At 33.3% G+C, this 21493-nt stretch overlaps 1 protein-coding gene across 7 annotated transcripts in view; it reads left to right on the top strand.

Moving 5' to 3' along the window:
- The window catches only part of LOC123528468 (thyroid receptor-interacting protein 11-like), a 79894-nt gene that overhangs the window by 47511 nt on the left and 10890 nt on the right, over positions 1 to 21493 (top strand). For all 7 annotated transcript variants that reach the window (XM_053519051.1, XM_053519036.1, XM_053519046.1 and 4 more), the window contains one exon: positions 14762 to 14861. In XM_053519051.1, the coding sequence (XP_053375026.1) occupies positions 14762 to 14861 (100 nt within the window). The remainder of the gene's footprint in view (positions 1 to 14761; positions 14862 to 21493) is intronic.

The following is a 21493-nucleotide window of genomic DNA, read 5'->3' as shown; positions in this document are numbered from 1 at the left end:
AGTGGGTAAGGCTGCAGACTTCCAGTCGCTTGCCCCTCACTCGCTGGGTACTGGGAAGGGTGGATTCACTCATAGTGGGTTAAAGGCTGCAGACTTCCAGTCGCCTGCCCCTCACTGCTGTACGTTTGAAACCATGGTTGTGGTGTAGAATTTTTCTTGTAAGTAAGTCATCCAGCTGGTTTATGGTGGGTTGTTGCTTCTACCCAAGTGTCCAATCATGTCTAAAATAATGCCCTGAGGAAAGTCACCTTATGACTTATATAATCGTGTCTTTGTGATGTTAAACCCAATGAAAAAAAAACAGAATAGAAGTTCTAAATTCAGAATACATATCTATCGAAATTACTACATTTCATAATTTTGTTTTTTCTTATCAAAAAAGACTGTACTATTGTAAAGAAGTTAAGTGTCAGTATAGATATTTTACAGATGTTAGTTAGCAGTTATTCATGATTTTATAAAGTGACATTCTTCCATATGCCTCTCATGCAATATGAACAGAGTTTGTAAAATTATGTAAGGAAGAGGTTTGCCCAAGTCATAAACTGTTTTTGATCTTACAATAAAATACGAATTAACAAGTATTTCACAAAGCTTGTGCAAGCATGCATGATGTGCTCTTGCAATGTAACCCTGCGATATTGTCCATAAATCACCAATCAAAATGCTCCTGAAATTTGATAAATTACATCTTCAGTGTTCATTTTTTATTAAATTAACGAGCCTAAGTTGAATAAGATACAGTTGTAATGAATGCATATTGATAGATGAATAACGTAATTATACTTTTGTACAAGATGATTTTTAATGCGTCTTTGTTTGAATTTCGAGACAAGTATGTAGTGCATACCTATAAATAAGTTGTTGTTTCTGCACCTTGCATGCATTGAATGTCTCTTCACATCTTTCATCTTCAATGACGAAATATTTATTTTACAACATTATTACAGTTTAACGTAATTTTACTGTCAAGGTCTAAGGTTGTTTATTTTGACACAGTTTTATGAAATACCGGTAAATGTAGGCTATGTAGGACTGTATACTGCTCACTTGGAAAAACACCGCATAATTCTCCGATCTGAATAACACACCCCAGGTGCTTAATATGGAGTGGATGTATTCTCTGTTTGCATAAAGCTGCCAGCTTGAATAAAAACAAAACTTAAATGAAAATGATAATAATATTAACAATAATCAAAATCATCATCTTCTACTTCTTCGTGTTTTATACCTACAGGTCAGTGTGATGTATGGGTATATGTACTGGTCATAAGGGCTTGAACCAGGTGAAAAACCTGCAAGATATAGTTAGTGAATTGTTCCAAGCTCTAAGCAGCTGCATACCCATGTAGGAGTCAGTTAAATGTCTTTTAAGCTCAGGTTTGGTCATGTAAGGTGATCCATAAGGGAAAAATAAATTCGACACAGGTTATTGTTAAATTTGTATGGTATAATTATTATTACAATAAATATGAGATGAGATGAGATGTTCATTGGTATTAGAGATATATACGTTTCATATTGTATAGATTTGAATCCTGTCATTTTGTCGCATGCATTTGGTGTCAAACATGTTGCTTCAAACATCCTAACAGAATTCTTGTTTTGGAGACAGACGTGCAACATTCGGCCCCAAGGATTGTGGTACCAACACTGATGCAACATACTATTTTGATCTGTAGAAAAATGACCTGCTTGTGTTATTTCAAACTTTGAAAATAGAAGGGGTCTCCGATTAAGGTCGCTGACTTCAAATCACCTGCCCCTCATCACTGTGTTTTTCAAGCCTCACTCGGGGCGTTGAATTCTTCATGTGAGGAAGCCATCCAGGTGACCTACGGAAGGTCGATGGTTCTACCCAGGTGCCCGCTTGTGATGAAATAATGCACTGAGGGGCACCTGGGGTCTTCATCTACCATCAAAGCTGGAAAGTCGCCATATGACATATAATTGTGTTATTACTGTGTTAAACCTAACAAAATAAATAAATAAATAAATTGAAAATAGAAATAAATATGACTCCATTAAAGTTTTAACAGTGTAAAATGACTCCTGGTGGGTCAATCTTTCAAAGGGTCAGATGATACAAGGCTACCAGTGTATTTGATAACATTTATGATGATGATAAAATGTAAAAAAAAAAAGAAAATGATGAAGGTGATGATAATGATGATGATGATGCTGTTATTTTGCATGAGTTTATTAGGATAATGTTGAGCTTTAAGCTTAAAGTTTGTCAACTACCTCAGAATGGTATGTTGATGTCTTCCACATAATGCTTTTTTGAGGAAGAAGGGTAGTCATAAAGCTCAAGGGGAGCTTTATGCAGGTGAGACATCTGCATAAACTTCCTTTTTTACACAGTGCCTGAAGTGGTGCCTAAAGGTAAAGTGTATCCATGTTAGCACTGCATTTTTTAACCCTGACCATATTGGACACGATTGATTCTGCCTTTGCGAGTATACTGCAATGAAAAAAAAAAAAAAAAAGAAACAAAAAAAAAAAAAAATAATTCTTTTGATATAAAACTCAACTGTTTTGGTACCTATTTTATTTAGATATCTGCATCTTATAAGATTGCCATAGCCTTATTTACAGTTCATTATACTAAGAAGTCAGAAGTTTTAAGCATGCCCATGCCCAATCAGGCAGTATGATCCAAAAATTGTTTTAGTAATAAAATGTGGGAGCATTTTGTGTCATTAGGTTGTAAACCCCAGTAAATCAATCAATTTTATATATGATGAACATCTTCATTATGCTGTTAAAAGAAAGTCAGGTAATTTGTCTTGTTATATTCTCATAATTATTTAGATATTTGGATTTGAAGATGGCTTGAAGTTTTTTGTTGCAGCAAAATTGAATGATGTTGTCTTTGCATGCAGTTTATTGATTATTAATGCTAATTACGGCATTAAATTTTTACATTACTGTACATGCATGCAAAGTTTTCTTATGTAAGCTGCTGTTACCTTGACAATCTCTGCTAGAAGATTTCATTTTTACCCCCATCTAAATACAGCCTTTAGTGCATAAGTTGTTTCTAATTGATGGCTTGATTTGTGAGGGAAAATTTTGGGAAGCTATTTTGTCTGTGGTCAGTTATTATTAACGCAAACAACTATGTTCAGGCAATGTAATCCTTGCTGTCTGCTATTTTTTAGTTCATCTTTGCACGAAGTGCTCATGGTGAGCTATTTTGATCATGCTGTGTCTGTCCTCCGTCATGTGCGCGTCTGTCATCAACAATTTCTTTAAACGACATCTCCAAAATCACAGAATTGATTTGGATGAAAACTTGGCCAGGATGTTCCTTGGGTGGTCTCTACGAAAATTGTTTAAACGGTTCCACTTGGTTGCACATTGGGGCCACCAGAGCTAAAAATAGAAAAATCCTCAAAGGACATCTCTTAAACTGCTGGTCTGATTTTGAAATAATTTCACACAAACGGTCCTTACGTAACCTTCTACCAAGAATGTTCAAATTATTCCCATTTGTCAAAAAAAAAGTGGCCGCCAGGGGGTGTGGTCACTTTTCCCTATATGTTTATAGTAGAAACGATAAAAATCTTCTTGTGTGGAACTGCTGGCCCAATTTTAAAATAATTTCTCACAAATTGTCCTTGTGTGACCTTCTACAAAGATTGTACAAATGATTCCAATTCATCAAAAAACATGGCCCTCTGAGGGCATGGTCACTTTTCCCTATTTGTATTTAGTAGAAAAAAGTCTTGTATGAAACTTCTGGCCTGATTTTAAAATAATCACACAATTGGTCCTTGTGTGATGTGACTCTACGAGGATTGTTCAAATTATTTTGATTTGTCATAAAACATGGACGATAGGGGCAGTTGTCAGTTTTCCCTATATATATTAGAAACTTTGAAAATGTTCTTGTTAGAATCAGCAGACCCAATTTTAAAACAATTTTACATAAATGTTTCCAAATAGATGACCTTTTACGAAGATTGTACAAATGATCTGTTTCATCAAAGTGTCACTTTTGTCTTACTATATGTATGTAGTGGAAAAATCTTATTTGATATGTAGTGGAAAAATCTTCTTGTTTGATATTGTCATATCACATCATTCCCCAAACTACTTACCCCCACATCTCCCTCAACCTCCCCTGCCCTCTCTCCCTCAACACACACATACACATTACCTACCCATATTTATTTAGTAGAACATTTTAAAATATTTTTGTAAGGAAACACTGGCACAATTTCAGTATATTTTCACATACATTTTCCTTGCATAACCATCTACCAAAACTGTTCATGCAAGCAGTGTAGCTCAGATCAGCGATCTAGGGCCATTATGGCCCTCTTGTTAGTTAATTCAGGCACTTCAGCTGCGCAATTGCATGCTGTGAAATATTTAAGATTAATTCAGGCTTATTGCTTTTTCTGAATTGTTAAGTTTGATTCAGCCTCATTTATAAGAGTAAGTGTTGTTTACTTTTTCTGAATCTCAATTCAGGCAAGTTTAGCAATATCCTAATCATGATCTAGGCAACTTTGGCAATATTCTAATCATGATTCAGGCAAGTTTGGCAATGTTCTAATCATAATTCAAGCAAGTTTGGCAATATTTAAACCATGATTCAGGCAAGTTTGGCAATGTCCTAATCATTACTTAGGCAAGCTTAGCAGTGTTCTAATCATGATTCATTATATCAAAATCTTGTTTAATACTTGCTTTTAAAACATTAACCATGAATAGCCAGGTTCAAGCAGCCAAGAGCATGTAATTTGATAAAATTCCTTTTCAGGGCAAGTGCATACTTGCACTCTGATAAATTGCCAGACTTAGTCTGAATCACTTTATCTGAACTTCCTTGTATGTTTTTGGCATTGAGACAACAAGATTTATATGCATGTTATTACTGCAGATACAATGAATACAGCTATTATTATGTTGTTTGATTCATGTGAATGGTAAACAGTTCCTCCTGAATTGAAATCTCCTTTGCAGAAGAATATTACTTTGAAGTGTTTTTTTCATTTGTCAAAATTTATGCAAATTTTTCAAAAACAGAAGTTTGTCTTCTGCAGTATACTGCAATAAAACAAACAAACAAAAAGAACATTTTCATGAAAATAATGAAAGTTTTCTTTTGATATAAAACTTAACCGTTTTGATTCATATTTTTAATTACCGTAGTACCCATGTATAATACGCACCTGTGTATAATGCGCACCCCCGATTTTAGCCCAAAATCCTGGGAAAAAAACATTTTTGGTCAAATTTTGAGGGTAGATGAAAAACGAAAATAGAGTTTACAGCGACACCGGTAATGAATTTTACCTCCGCGGCAGAGAGCAACACAATTTGTAATGTAATTTTCAAAAAAAGGGTGCTAGGCTATTGTTTTAAAAGACTAAATAATTCAGTGTCTTGGATAATATATATTCATTCAAAATTAGTTAAAGGCTTTCACCGGAAACTCTTGACCTTTTAAAATTGTTGAAATATAAAACTGACAAGTTAGCGTAGCTCTGGGCAGGTTAAGACATAACACCAGGATAACTGCATCTTAATTTGGTAATCAACAGTCTGGCCGGTGCATATAAAAGGTCTATGTACTAAACATTCAGAGGCGAGGCGGCAGGGCCACCAACCGTGGTTCTGCCAACGTAAGTCAAAAATACCATTTTACCTCGTTAGGTTAATTTCCAAATATGTTATGTAGATTTCATAAAAGACAACTCCAGAAAATACATAATTAGTTCTTAACATTTTATAATAAGTAGCTAAATATTATTTGAAAGATGGACACTGAGACAATAAAACTACATGTACTTGTACTAAAGGACTTTCCTTAAATACCTGAAATTAAATAAACATCAGAAACGAACTATTGTGTCTTCAATCTTATATATGTGTGTGAAAGTTCTACCACAGGTTTTACAAGTCTGGTAGCACTGGTGCCATGTGGCTTTTAGAAGCCATTATGCTGCATATTGATTTTTGTTGTCTCGAAAATAAAACTAATAAAATATTGTTTGTTGTTTCTTTTTTTTTTAATTTAATATTTTCAATAACCAGAAAGTAATTGTTTCAATATTTCGGAATTGTATCTTTCGAAATGACATAAGCTTCTTAATTCAAACCAATAACAAAAAGTGTGATCATCTTTTTGTTATGATCAAATGGCCAGTAATTATCGGCAATTAGTGTGTCACTTCATGTGAGTTTTGTTGTTCACAGTTTGATCTCGGTTAAAGATAACACTCGATCTTTAATAAGTATCATAATATTTGTGATTTTTTTTATATTTCTTTCATCAAAATACTACTTAAATTGTATGAAGTTAATTTTGTATGATCCTTACAGAACGTAACAGCAATCTTAGATTTTAACGTAGACAATAAGCGTGGAGAGTAGTTTCATTTTTCCAAAATGGAGAAAATCGTTAACAAACTTGTTTTGAAGTTGGAAAATCGTCTATACCTGTGTATAATACGCACCCACAATTCGGGTGGGGGGTCCCAGGGGTCAAAAACTGCACATTATACATGGGTATCTACGGTAGATATGCCATAGCCTTATTTCCGTTTAACCCTTATCATGCTGAACATGATCGATTCTGCCTTTGCAACCTTTGCAGATCATGATCGGACTGCACATCCATCTGCACTGTTCGTCATTCTGTCAGTAACTTTTGCACCCCTTTTCACAGTAAATGGTACTGTCTAAATTGAAAGATGGACAAGTTCATTATAGAAATTTAGCAGGGTAAGGGTTAACTGTGAAATCATCAATATTCATAAGGGACTAATTTTCTTAGTTGAGTCACTCCGCAATATTTAATCCTAATAGACAAGTGAATTCCCATTCATTTTTTGTCTAAAAGTTGAAATCTCTTAATTAATATGCCCACAGATTTACCGTTTTGACAAAAAAAACATGAAATTTCTTGCCCACAAAATTGAATGATTTTACGGTATATTTTCGTATACAAGATTCTGCTTAAAAACAGATCATACCTTATTAATAAATACTTCAAGTGTATGAAAAAAAGTTCCAACTGAACCCGAAAAACCTTTGAAAAGTAAAAACTAGTTAAAATGTTCATGTTTAACCGAGGTATGTGTATAATGATGTAATTATTAAAAAAAAGAAATCCATGAAAAACGACCTTGCTAATCAGATAACTAAACCTGGACTTAAAAATGGATTTACACAAGAAACATTGATAGATTAGCACGGTGCCCGGCAGTTTAATTACAATGTAGTATAATCAGTGTCACCGTTTTGCTTTATTCGGTGCCAGGTTTCATTTTGAATTCTTTTTAATTATCACTCATATTGTATTTCAAAAAGCAGATTAAAAAGCAGATAGTACATATTGAATAATTCTACAGTTGCATTTGGACCAGTTTGAATACCGTGTGCACATTTTCTTTCTGCACAAATAATGGAGGATGTTGTCCGATATTCTAATGTTTTTGAATGCTTTAATCGTAATGGCTATATTTTCGCTAATGAATCACAAAGTATGATATTTTTCGCTAACATTCACAAACTGTGGAAATTTAAATTTTAAAATAAGTAAAATTTAATATAATCAACCAGCATTTTAATCTTCAAATATATTCACAGAAGGTTAAAGACTTAGTTTTAAATCATTAACAACTGAAAAATACAAATTAAAAAATATAAAGCCATGCAAAACCTACAGTATATACTTATAATGCTTCAGAGATTTTTATTCTTTGAAAAAATGTACGGGTAAAAGACATGTTCACTATTAGAGTAAATTTAAAGCATGGGTGTTTTTTTTTTCGAGATTCAGTAGCAAAAATTGATATCCTGAAATTAAGTCATGAAGAAATAAAGATTTGTTCGTGTGAAGAACAGCTTGTGCTTTGTCGTTTGTTTTTTTTTTCAGTAGAAAAAGGATTAGTATTTCTCAGTAGAAAAAGTATTAGTTGAATTGTCAACTTAAATAGTAAGATAGGATACATTATTAACCACACCCACAAGATTTGACATGCTGCAGTTTCCCATGTTCTTTTAGGATGAATTATCAGTCTATACTGTTGGCAATTAATGAACAGTTTTGGGAATAAAGGTAAGAGGAGGAGAACAACACGTCAATTTGGGAATTGAATAAAACATGTAAAGAAATTTAAATTTGTGCATTTGTGGGTAGGACTGGACTTTTGTATTGAGTCTTAATAGTTTAATGAAGACAGCCCATATTTGAATTTGTAAATTCGTTTTTTTCATTAGTTTGGGCTTATAAAAAGGTGTATGGCATTATTGATTTATACCTTGTGTAACCAGGGCGACACATTCTATGCATAAGCTCTGAGGCCCTAAAGACTTGCAGGTGACTTGGAGCAAATACGAGTTACCTGTCTACCTTCTTAAAGTTGAGATAAGATGGTTTTGTCCTAATAAGCAAAAAAATTTTTTCTGATACTCATATCATTAAAGTATAAGATAGTGGAAGACGCATTGATTTTTAAGTTTGTAGTGGTTTTATCTTGTGTGTGTACTCGATGTACATGGTTTTATTTGAACAGTGTTTGCAGTGTTTGCATTTCCATACCTGTTCAAGGTGTGTCAATAACGTTTTCAAATTCTGCCTAACATCCGAGGACCGCTAACTCGCCAGAGCACGTTTTATAGCGGATTTTAAGTAAGATGGCGGTTTATTTTAGATCGTTAATATATGTTAATACAAATGGATTTTTTTATTCGGAAATTAGAGGAAAATTTTAGACATCTGTTACCACCAGCATAGTAATGTACAGCTTATATTTATTGAACAATGAATTATGATTTTTGTACAAAAAGTAGTTGTATTGATATTGACTTAAGAGAGATTGGACCGTCTTTTTAATGTGCAAGGCAACAGAAATTGCAGATATTTGTGAATAGGCACAGAAAGGTAGCTTGAATATTTGAATTGGATAACACTTCTAACTTATTTTAATGTGTTTAATTACTTTTTAATTAATAACTTCATGTATGTAATGAGTAATTCCTGTTTTATGATGTTCATGAACAGTGAAAAGGAAACCACAAAAGTAAATCATTGACAGGTTGATCATGCTTACTGTTTGACAAGATACATTGTAGATCATTGTATATGATTCTTACATGTTGAATTATATAATTATTTTTAGTATTAGATAGAACCAATATTTAAGACACACAATGCATTAGATTGAAATAAAGTGCGCAAATATGCTATGATAAAATAGGTTGGACAGTGTAATATGCAAATGAGACTGTTCAAATTAGGAGGCAGTCTAATCTCTAGATGAGCCACACCATGAGAAAACCAACATAGTGCGTTTGTGACCAGCGTGGATCCAGACCAGCCTGCGCATCCGCGAGCTCTGGTCAGGATCTATGCTGTTCGCTAACGGTTTCTCTAATTGCAATAGGCTTTGAAAGCGAACAGCATGGATCCTGACCAGTCTGCGCCAATGTGCAGGCTGGTCTGGATCTATGCTGGTGGCAAATGCACTATGTTGGTTTTCTCATGGTGCGGCTCATATTATCTTTTCATTTAAGAATTTTTTAACATTGAAGGATTGAAAATAATATCAAAGAAGGGCATAATTTAATAAAGTAAAGTAAGTTACCATATTACATCAGTTTAAAATAACATCACTTAAAGGGAGATGACACTAATATGATATTCTGGTGTCATCTTTTAGTTTAGCCAGGCTTAACTGATATTTATACATGGAGAAAAAGAGACTATGTGCATTTAAACATGGATTTTTCCTGATCATAAAACTGTTAATTTTCAAGTCTAAATATGGACAGTGTTAATTATTCAAATCAGTTTACACAAGTACTGTGATATTCATTCATACTTTAACAGTAACTGGTAATAAATTTGCATATGCCTGTCAAATTACGTGACATTAATGCACATGAAATGCTGAAAATGTATACTGTCTCAAAAATTGTTGAATTCTGCTTAACTGGTCAAATATAGATGGCTTATTGTTTCTGATGTTTGAAATGAAATTCTAGCAAGAAGGATAGGTCAGTTTAATTTTATTGTTTTAGATTTTAATTAGAACTAAAAGAATATGATAGTATAACTTCAGAAAAGAATGTCGCAGTAACACTGTTCAGAATCACTAAGGATTTGTCTGTTACTGTTGTTACTGTGTACAGGTTGTTGGTACAAATAGGTTATGGCTCCAAACATCTCTGAAGATGTTATTGCTCCATAGAGGTTACTGCTCTAAAGATGTTATTGCTCCAAAGAGGTTACTGCTCTGAAGAAGTTATTGCTCTGGAGAGTTGCGTTGGAGAGGTTGCTTTTACTTCTGGTTCTGTGGAATCAGAAACAAGGATGAATCCTCTTATAGGTTTTATTATAGACTAATAACTTGTCTGATTGGAAAACATATCTACCTTTTTAGACAGATATCTGCTGTGCAGAGGTTGCACTGCAACAGAGGTTATTCTATATCATGTGATATGTTCATCTAAATGTTGGCTAGAAAATTTTATGCTGCATTGTATGCTGTTCGTTTCACTTTTAACAGCCCAATTATATTATAATATATGCATTGTCATGTGCAATGGCAAAATTCATGATTATGTCTTCTTGTAATGAGGTGAGACTCTTTAATTTGTAGTTTTGAAAAGGATAGCTTTGTTAATAAGATAGCTTTGATGAAATGAAATGCTATGAATGAAATGTAAAAAATCAAGGATTTATAAAATCTCAGATCGGAGTAGAGTACAAAGGATTTGGCCTTTGGCAGGAGTGTTTGGATATTTCTGTATGTTTCAACTTTCAGATTTTTTACCACAGAGCACTACTAAATGTTAGTATGTCAGTATTCAAGTTTCAAAATAAGTTTTTGAAAAATCTACAAGGAAATATATTTTTGCACAACTTAATCTGTTAATAAAAATGGTTACATTGTAAATGAAATGCACATTGAAGCTAATAATTTATGAATTCTTAAGACATATTAACAGTTTGAATATTTAATACTGTAAATACATTGTTACTTTGAATACTTAATACATTGTGTCTTTATTCTTGTTAAATGAATTTCATTTTGATCTTATTGTCCTTTATTGACGAGAGTATTCCAAACTGGGACAAAAATTCGATAGAAACTTGTTTGCTGAGTTTTCAACACGTATTGAACAACTATTGAAAGTTCTCTATAGACTTTAGATTACTTATTGAATTTCACATTTTGAGGCTTTTTATTGAAAACCGGAAAGTTTTTTTAACATGAATGTGATTACGATCAAACGATTTTGTGTGTAACAAAAACAAACGAACAAAAAATATTGTAAATTTTCTCTGATTATAAAATATTATTGGAGCATTCAGTAGATGTTTAGGGATTATATAAAAGATTTTTTACCAAGATGTGTTGTGTGAGCAATTAAGAAAAAGATGAATAGGTTACAGTGTTAACGATAATGGATATATACATGTCAAGCTGCTGTACATATATTCTAAGTTTCATTAAAGGTGGATAATCAGATTTTGGCCATGTAACGGATTTGTTCGAAACTTTAGCATCTGATCATTTACACTCATTTATGTTCACTTAACACTTAATACAAATTAGATTTTCACTGGAGGTATTTTTAAAATTTCATTTTCCTATCCTGGTTGCCCAAACAAGATAGAGTTATTTTATCATAAGTATAAATTTGATAAACATACTTTGCCTAAGGAAATGTATAAATATAAGACATATTGTAATATATTTGTAAAATATTTGCATTAAAAATTATGTATTTAGATGGAATTCATTAGAAACGTGGGTTTGAAAAATTATTATTACCTCCCTTTGCCTATCTTGGTTGCGCAACCAAGATAGATTGGAAATAAATGAATTCAGAAGCTACACACAGCTTTTAAACTTACATTTTGGTTCAGATTGTTCAATAGTTGATATGTCTATCAAATGCAAATGTAAAACTAGACATTATATCGAAATAAAAAGAAATACCCAGCTTTTTATATATATTCATATTAAAGGGGAGTAATTACAAAATTTTATAAAAATAATAAAATATACATTTCAAATAAGAATCTAACTCTATGTAATCGGTCTTTTTGTTTCTTAAATAATTCTCTACCAGAATATACAAAAAGTAAAAAATGTCATTAAATGTTGTTTAAATGTGATTGACCACCTTTAATAAAGAAAAAATAAGATGTGGATATTGTTCATATATACTGGTATTGTATAGATCAGATAAATGTGTTTCACCTAGATGGGACAGAACATGATAACACCCTGTGATCAACACTTTTATGATTATTAAGGTTTGCAGTACTAACAGATTTGAGCCGTGCCATGAGAAAACCAACATAGTGGGTATGCGACCAGCATGGATCCAGACCAGCCTGCGCATCCGCGCAGTCTGGTCAGGCTCCATGCTGTTCGCGTTTAAAGCCTATTGGAATTGGAGAAACTATTAGCGAACAGCATGGATCCTGACCAGACTGCGCGGATGCGCAGGCTGGTCTGGATCCATGCTGGTCGCATACCCACTATGTTGGTTTTCCCATGGCACGGCTCATTTATGGATTTTATAGTTGTTGTTGTTGTTGTTGCTGTCATGTACCAGGTGTTCTTGTTGTTGCTGTAGACTCACTGGAGAAGCAAAATGTTGATATATCATATTCATTGCTAAAAGTACTAACATAGTGCATATTAATGTTTCTTAACCCTTACCATGCTAAATTTCTATAATGGATTGGTCCATCTTCCAATATGGGCAGTACCATTTATCATTTGAAGGGGTGTTTACTAAAAATTTACTGACTGAATAGCGAACAGTGCAGACCATGATCAGACTGCACGGATGTGCAGGCTGATCTTGGTCTGCACTGGTCGCAAAGGCAGAATCACTTACCACCAGCAGGCCAAAGGTTAAGAGATGTTAAGTTTCAAATGTATATGAAACCAGTAATAAGTTGATTTTAAATGTTGGTTTTTCTCTTTAGTAAAATATTTTTTTATCTTAACATTTATATGTGGCTAAATTGTTTAAGTGTCAGAAAGAGTTTCTATACTTCAAAATTAATTAATTTTATTTAAATTTGCATTTTTTTTTCTGCGTCCTAGCTATGATTCAACATGGGAATGGTTTATAACACAATACAAAGACTTTAAACTGTCATGAAATACTTAAAAATGGATTTTTTATCATTCTGTTTTTTTTTATATACAAATACAGGATAGGAGTTAAGATGATTCATTCTGCACACAATTTAAAAGTAAATAAATGGCAGACAGTTGAAAGTTTGTAAGCCTGTGTGTCAACAATGAGAACATCAAAACTTTGTATGTGTACTTGTCAGTACTAGTCACAGGCTATTTGGACATTCTTAAGTCCTTAATTAGGCTTAAAGTTTTTCATTTAAATCATGTTAAATTGATAAGAAATAATAGTAACATAAACTTTTACTTGCTCCTTGGTCTAAAACAAATATTTTATTGAGTAAATTGTGTTTGAAGGTTTTGATGGGGCGGTTTTGGCACGACCCAGTACAAGCACTAACTTAATTGATCCAAAAGTGGAAAGAACTTGCTTGCATATGTCTAGGATATTATTGAAAAATAGCCTGGTTTCTGGGTCAAGAATTGATAGCATTTGCAGCTGGTTTCATAAGTTTTCATGTCAGGTTTGAGGACCAATAAACTTCAAAGGTACGCAAATTCTAGCAATGAATGAATGAATATAGAAACTGTTGATCAATACCAGCTGATTGCTTTTTCGAAACTCATAACTAATACAGAGTTTTTGAAAATTATGAGAATCTGATGGTTTTTGTCTTTTATGATGCAGATGAAATTGGGTTAAATGGTTCAAGAAAGTTAGACTTCCAAGTTCTAGATTTCCTTGTATGCCTTACTATCAGTGATGTCAACTCTGGATTGAAGTAATCACAAGTTGTTATATGCCTGAAAGGTAGAGCGCATGTTTTGGATGGCTCGCTTCAAGGTCAAGGTCACACTTAGGGGTCTAAGGTCATATGACTTTGTTCCGTGTCCGCTCTGTAACTCTTGAACTGCTTGAAATATTTTAAAGAAACTGGACACAAATGAACTTTACCACATTGAGACAACGTTTAGAGTGCATGTTTCGGATGGCTCGCTTCAAGGTCAAGGTCACACTTAGGGGTCAAAGGTCATACCTTCGGGCATAGGGAAAAGTTCAAAATTTATAATGAAACAGTATCTTGTTTTGGTAAAAACTGTTTAAGAAAGGAAACAGAAAACAGAGAGGTGCTTGATAAGAGGTTATTATTGTCATATACCATGTTTGATGAAGATCCATTACCTAGAGATTAACATGAAAAATGTTTTATGTAAAGTGTTATAAGTATGGTGCATGCAAGATGACAGGCCCACACTGGTGAACTGTCATTTTACCAGCTGATTTTTGTATATAAAAACACCTTGCATCTTACCAAATCTCACTAAAGTGACTCATTTTATGAAACTTACACTTTGAAAAGTTAAAGCATACAGACTTGTAAGTTTCAAAGTCAAGGTCACAAATTTAGAGAGTTGCATGATAACATTTTGATGACTTAGAAAAAAGATTTTACATTGACACATCAATGGATTATCAATGTGTATAATGTCTTTTGTATGAAACTTTACAAATTTCACAGAACTCGGCCATGAGAATGAAGTGTTTGTGGTACACATAAGCCATATGTCTGAAAAAAACTATACCTGCATTTTTACATTCATTTCTTATGCCTTCTTTTTGTTTTCAGGATCAGTTAGAGGAAGCGTCAGATGGACTTGAGGCGGCATCACGACTCAGTGAGCAGCTTGACAGGAAGGAGGAGGCTCTTGATGCTCTCAGAGAGGAAGGTGAGCTTCCGTTGGCTGTTGAAAAAAACAAATTGTATTTAAGCACATGCAATGTATAAACCTTTTGATCTGAAAGCCATGCTGTGCTCCAGTGCAGAAGAATAAATTGTAATGGGATGTTAACAACAAAATTTAAGAGATGTTTCATTTAGTCACTTTGTGACTGTAACAATGAAATAGCCATATAGGTGTTTGAAAAGAATCTTGCAACTTATGTTTATTATGGAATTCAGAACAGACCCTATTTTCTGTTTATATGTGGGAATTTGAAGTCCCTGCCTGATTTGGTTCAAAAGTCATTAGTGCTCAATGTGTTCTTATTGCCTCCCCTACTTTACTATGCCGCCCTAAAGAGATATAATGTATTTTGAAATGTTTTTATATTTCTTTTCATAGAAATTCAGGGACATATATCAATACTTAATTTGATAACATCTGCTGTACAGCAACTAATTGTATGATTTGCAATTTAAATTGGCGTCGTAAAATTGACAAACAAATGAATACATGTGATCATTTTTCTGTCTCTTAAATGTTCAGTCGGTTGGAAAAATGCTTTTCAAACACTCACATTTATGACATATTCTTACCAGCATTGTTCTGTATAAGCATTGATGCTGAATGTTTTGGAAACCAAATACATTAATGTCAAAAATATTAACACTCGTGAGAAAGCTATAGTTAAATTTGACAGGACGTAACAACCATTTGTTATTCAAACATGTTCTTTTCTCATTTGAAGTCTTTTCTAACTTGAAAATCTGTCCACAATTATAGCTATTGTGAATTTGCATATTTATTACAGAAATGATTGCCGTTTTGAAACAGGATGCAGTTTATCACTGGTACTTAAACTTCATTCATGCCCGCTTTTTTAATTCAGTTGAACATTTCAGATTTGAGGAAATTGAAGATGTATGATAATGAAGAAGTTTTATTCAAATGCATTGAAAAATTCAATTTGATTTGTCTGAGTAATTCTGTACATATTTTTTCTTAAATGAAGAAAATATTGAAAGAATACAGTCACATATAGGCCAGAATATAAAGGTTCTGTTAGCTTATATCATGTTATAATGATATTATACTACATGTGTAACCTTTACCCTGCTTAATTTCTACAATGGACTGGTCCATCATTCAATTTGGGCAATACCATTTATTTTTCAAAGGGGTGTTCACTGAAAATTTACTGGCTGAATAGAGAACAGTGCAGACCATGATCATGACCTTGGTCTGCACTGGTTGCAAAGGCAAAACCACTTGCTGCCTGCAGGCTAAAGGTTAAAGTTATTGGGGACATTATTCACAAAATTTTAAGACAGAATTTCATAATGACAATGCATTATGTTTTAATTTCATGATAATTAGTATGAATGAAAGTGAATTAATGTAAAGACATAAACACATACATTCGAAAACAATACTTAGTACCTTTTTTTTGTCCATTTCTAAAGGTAATTTGACAGTATTGTAGGTTAATTTTTATAAGTATTTCAATGGATTCTGCCATTATTTTGCATTATATGATAATTTTCTGCTTCAGTGCATTTAGGTTGTTTTAAAGTGTCTTTAGGTCACATTTGAACAGGAAATGTGAGGAGATATGATTCATTGTAAATTTATAATTCTGGATCTTTGCTGAAAATTTTAGTGTTTAGGGTGTGTCTTTGACATAATTTCTTATTACTCTGTAGTCTGTACTATACAAAGCCAGTATAGAATACTGTATAATTCCAGATACATGTATTTTAACCTAGGTAGGTTTTGTTGCTGTATATGTTACAAAAACTTGTATGGTGTCATTGGTAGTCTTAGATATGTTTTACACTAGGTAATCATACATCACTGTACTAAACTGGCACTTGAAATGATACTTCTATATATAAAGCAGTGGTGTAAAAGTGACATATGTTGTAGTAGAATGTAGTAAGAAAGGTCAGTAACATAGGGGGTAGTCAGAAAGATGCAGACACTGCCCTGTGATGGTAGAAAAGTAGTAAAAATCACATACAGGTAGTCAGAAGACACTGTATTTAGTAACAGTGCACAGTCAGAAAGGTCTTTATTTCCAGTGATGTATGGGTGGTCAGAAAATTGCAGTAATGTATAGAAATGTAGTCAGTATTACAGATCAGTATGTCGGCAGCATAGGAGCAGTAATAAACTGCATGATCTATGTAGTCAGAAAGGTTTTTAGTAAATTATTTGGAGTAGTATAATGAAATAGCAGTTTTTTTTGCAAGGGACAGCAGTTTGCATTCCTGTTTGTCGAATTACAAGAAAACACGGCAAAAAAACTAGAACATGTTCTACGCTCATGCTTCCTCCATAGCCCACTGCCCCACATTTTTCTTGTCATGTCGTTTAGCTTGGTCTGTTTGCAGTACATATTAATTGAAATAACATCTTCACTGCATTGTCTCAACTCAAGTGAGGCGTACATGAACGCCCTCAAGGCAAAATTTTAACTTAATGCTTAACTAGTGTTTCATGACATTTTAATCAAGTTAGCAACTGGACTAATTGGTTTTCGTTAAAGAGATAGGATTACGGTCATTGTTGAATTTCGGGAATATACATCTACAATATACAATGAATATTTTGAAATATCGAGAGAAAACACCTGTTTTCGTAAAAAAAGTTACGTTTTACGTAGGTTGTATGAGAATACAAATTGTTTATAAGGAAAAGTACACCATTTTTTTGTGAATAAAAAGGGGGAAAAATTATTGATTATTGAAGGATATATGATCTGGTAATGTTGGTGATGGTAGAATATTGAAAGTGGTAGGTAGTGATGAATATGGTGAGGAGTTACAAGGTAAATTCTTTAAGTTACAGATGGTAAATATATCATCTTCCTTTACAGTAATCAGTTAAGTGCTGTATGGAAAACTGATACAATACATTCAATATAAACAAACAAGAATTTTCTGTTTAAAGTTCTTTTATTATAGTTTACAATTATTATTAGAAAATAGTTTTACCTTTTTAAAAAAGATTAATTCCTTACCTCTGCTTTTCTACCTTTGTGTGTGCGTGTGTCTGTTTGTGCCTGTGTTTGTGTGATATTCCTGCTATTACTGCCCAATGCCTACTATTAGATTTCCAAAATTTTGGAAAAAATGCTTCGATTTCTCAGTTTTTGGTCGCCAGCTTGTTTATTTTTTGCTTCAAAGATGCTTTTATAAAGAGATTTTCCAAATATCTTGACCTTTTTAGAGCAAAGCTTTCTAGCTCGGGAAAAGTTTGCTTTTTACGCACATTAGTCTGAAATTGCTTCATTTTACTTTTTTTCCTGTGTTTCATCTACAATTTATGAAGATACACTGAGATGTTTGGTTGTTTAATATCAGCTGGTAATCCTGAGTGGTGTTTGAATCTCAGGCTGCTGGTTGATATTGTACAAACAGACAGACAAACATCGGTAGGGGCAGTCATAGTTTGTTCTCAAATCTCTGTCTGTCTGTCTGTCTTTCTCTTTGTCTCTGTCTACCACTCTCGCATGCTTGTAGATTGCTTTGTAGATTATTCAACTGTAAATCAAGACTTAATTGATAATGCTCAAGTACCTAGAATGAAGCAGAATATCAAAGAGAAAAAAACAACAGCAAGTACTTAACAAATACCAATATTATATCTCACTTTTTGCATTTTAAATCTTGAAAATGAATAATTAAGAGTACTATGAATGCGTTTTTCTCACAACTTATATTAATCTAGACAAACATAAAAGAATGGAAAAGTAGTTAAAATAGAAATGAACATAATCATATTCGTCGGAGACTGTTTTATATAGACTCCAAAGCATACATTTTTATATAAGGTCTGTGTATTGTAATATATAATTAAGAATGTAAGAGCTTTTAGTGTGTTTATTGTTTTCTTGATTTATGGTTATATACTGTGATTATCTCCCCTAGTTAGTTTCCCCAGTGTTCTCTCTAGTTTGATTCTGCTTTGTGAATGATATATAAAGTTTGAATTAAAGCAAGGAGAGTGATCAAATTTCGTTTGCTGGACAGGAACAGTAATGGATATTGCATCAGAATTTTTTGTTGGATGGGAAAGTCTCAACATCTGCAAGGAGGAGTATACTGAAATATTTGACAGGGAATTACATTACACTTTGCATTTATTAATGTCTGCAGTTATGTATTAATTGTTGTCAGTTTTGCTTACAATGAATGGCATCACAACGGGCATTAGCATGAATGGCATCACAACGGGCACCAGCATAAATGGCATCACAATTAGCATCAGCATAAATGGCATCACAATGGGCACCAGCATGAATGGCATCACGATGGGCACCAGCATAAATGGCATCACGATGGGCACCAGCACGAATGGCATCACCACGGGCACCAGCACGAATGGCATCACCACGGGCACTAGCATAAGAAAAGTTATCCCCAGTATAAGGGATAACATTCAGTTTACCTTACATTTGAACTAAATCTCTTTTTTTCAGTTCACATTTGAGCTGAAGCTAACAGTTTTACACTCACATTTGACTTGTGGCTAATATTTTGTTTAGTTAGCAAACGATTGTTTTGTTGCTAACATTATGTATAATTCATTGTTCAGCTGCATCTAACATTCTGTTTAGTTTGCTCACATGTGAGCTGTGGCTAACATTTATCAAACACATATTAAAGGATGCTAATATTTGTAAAGCTCAAATTTTGAGCTTCAGCTAGCATTTTGTAAAGCTCAAATTTTGAGCTGTAGCAAATGTGTTATATAAGTGAGGAATTTTTCTTTAGCTCACATTTGAGCTGTGGCTAATATTTGTTTGACCTCAATTTTGAGTTATTCGTGCATGAGATGGTTACTGTTTGTCTAATCTCAGCTGGTAATTCTGAGTTGACAGTGTAAGGCCTCAAGTTACCAGCCGGGATCACACAAATATAACTACTAACATCTAACACCGGCTAAGCACTGAAATTATATGTCAAGAAAGCTAACTCTTACTAGTTTTATTGTGATCTTTTGCATGGAGTTACCTAAAATGAATACAAAAACACAACATGGATGCTGCATGCAACAACAGATGGATGGCTTTTTGTATACATAACAGTCCTTACATAAAGGTGTGAGCGCATGTGCATGTCCAAAAAAAAAGAATTATATAAAATAATTACATCTGCAAGCGACATATTGCCACTTGTCACGTATTGGAATCTGCGGAGGTATGATGGATATATGGATTTAACACAAGCGGATGACTGAATTAGGATTGGCTTTTAGTTAACATGGAGCAGAAGTCAAAAGGATTATGAACAAACTTCCTATTTCGACATGCGGAGGTTCTAGAAAATACAAAAAAAAAAACGCAGAAATATTTTACTGCAGGAAAATTAAAATATTGAAAAAAAGCTTTAGATATATGAAAAATGAGAGTCACTGGTGAAGATGGTAGAAAAAAGGTCTGTATGAAACTTGGTGAAGCAGAGCAAGTAAGACATAAATAAAAAGTTTTGAACAGGATGTAATTGCTGGAAGTCAGTTCAGTGTGTCCTGTATCACATAGTTACGGATATATTCATGGAACAAGATGTGATGTATGAATACTTGTGTGATTTCCTAAAAGTATCAGCTGTTAAAAGTCCCGAGAACATGTGACTCAAGACTTTGGACCACAAGATTTTATGCTGTGGTGAGAAGGCATGGATGAATTAACTGGATTGATGTATAATCCTGACCATAATATTGATACACTGAAACAGTTTGCTTTTAAGTCAAGGAAGTTTTAAACATTAAAATACAATTGACTGAGGAAGTTATACTTTAGTTTTGGGAGTATCAGATGATGCATTTATCAGTTTTTAAAAAGACTTTAATAGCAAAAGATGGAGTTTTGAGCTTAGTTAAATGCTGAGAGATATAAATATTTTTTACTTCACTTGTAGTGGATTGGGTTAGGTAAAAAAAATAACAAATTATTAATAGATATTGTAAGCAGAATTGAAAATAAAAGTAAACTATTTCCAGGAATAGAATTGTTGAAATAGCGTGTGAACACATTTTGTATAGTTTTTTGGACATAGATCATAATAGTTGATTAGTGCAAGTAAATAGTTTATTTTATAGTTGCATGCAAATTGAAGTAATTTATAGTTCATTTCTTTTCAAATTACTGGTTACTTTAACCACATTTAAACTGGATTACTGTTGTTGGGGATAAAGGACACAACCGCAGGATCAAAATATATTTCGTACAGGAAAGGAAAATTGAACAGGATCAAACTTTACAGAATGGATAAGGCATGTAGCAGTTCTGCCTATGTACAAAATTTTTCTGTGCATGCACATGCTCCAACAGGCAGACTGGATCAGGGATAAAGCAGAATTTTAATGGATAAAACTGCTTCATATAGACTGGATCAGGGATAAAGCAGAATTTTAATGCATAAAAGTGCTTCATGTAGAATAGACTGGATCAGGGATAAAGCAGAATTTTAATGGATAAGGATAAAGCAGAATTTTAATGCGTAAAACTGCTTCATGTAGAATAGACTGGATCAGGGATAAAGCAGAATTTTAATGGATAAAACTGCTTCATAAAGACTGGATCAGGGATAAAGCAGACATTGATCAGATACTCATCAGGGATAAAGAGGATT

Source organism: Mercenaria mercenaria, chromosome 1, assembly GCF_021730395.1.
Source record: "Mercenaria mercenaria strain notata chromosome 1, MADL_Memer_1, whole genome shotgun sequence".
NCBI lineage: Eukaryota > Metazoa > Mollusca > Bivalvia > Venerida > Veneridae > Mercenaria > Mercenaria mercenaria.
The sequence above is the reverse complement of the archived record's forward strand: the minus strand, read 5'-3'. Positions and strand labels throughout refer to the sequence as shown.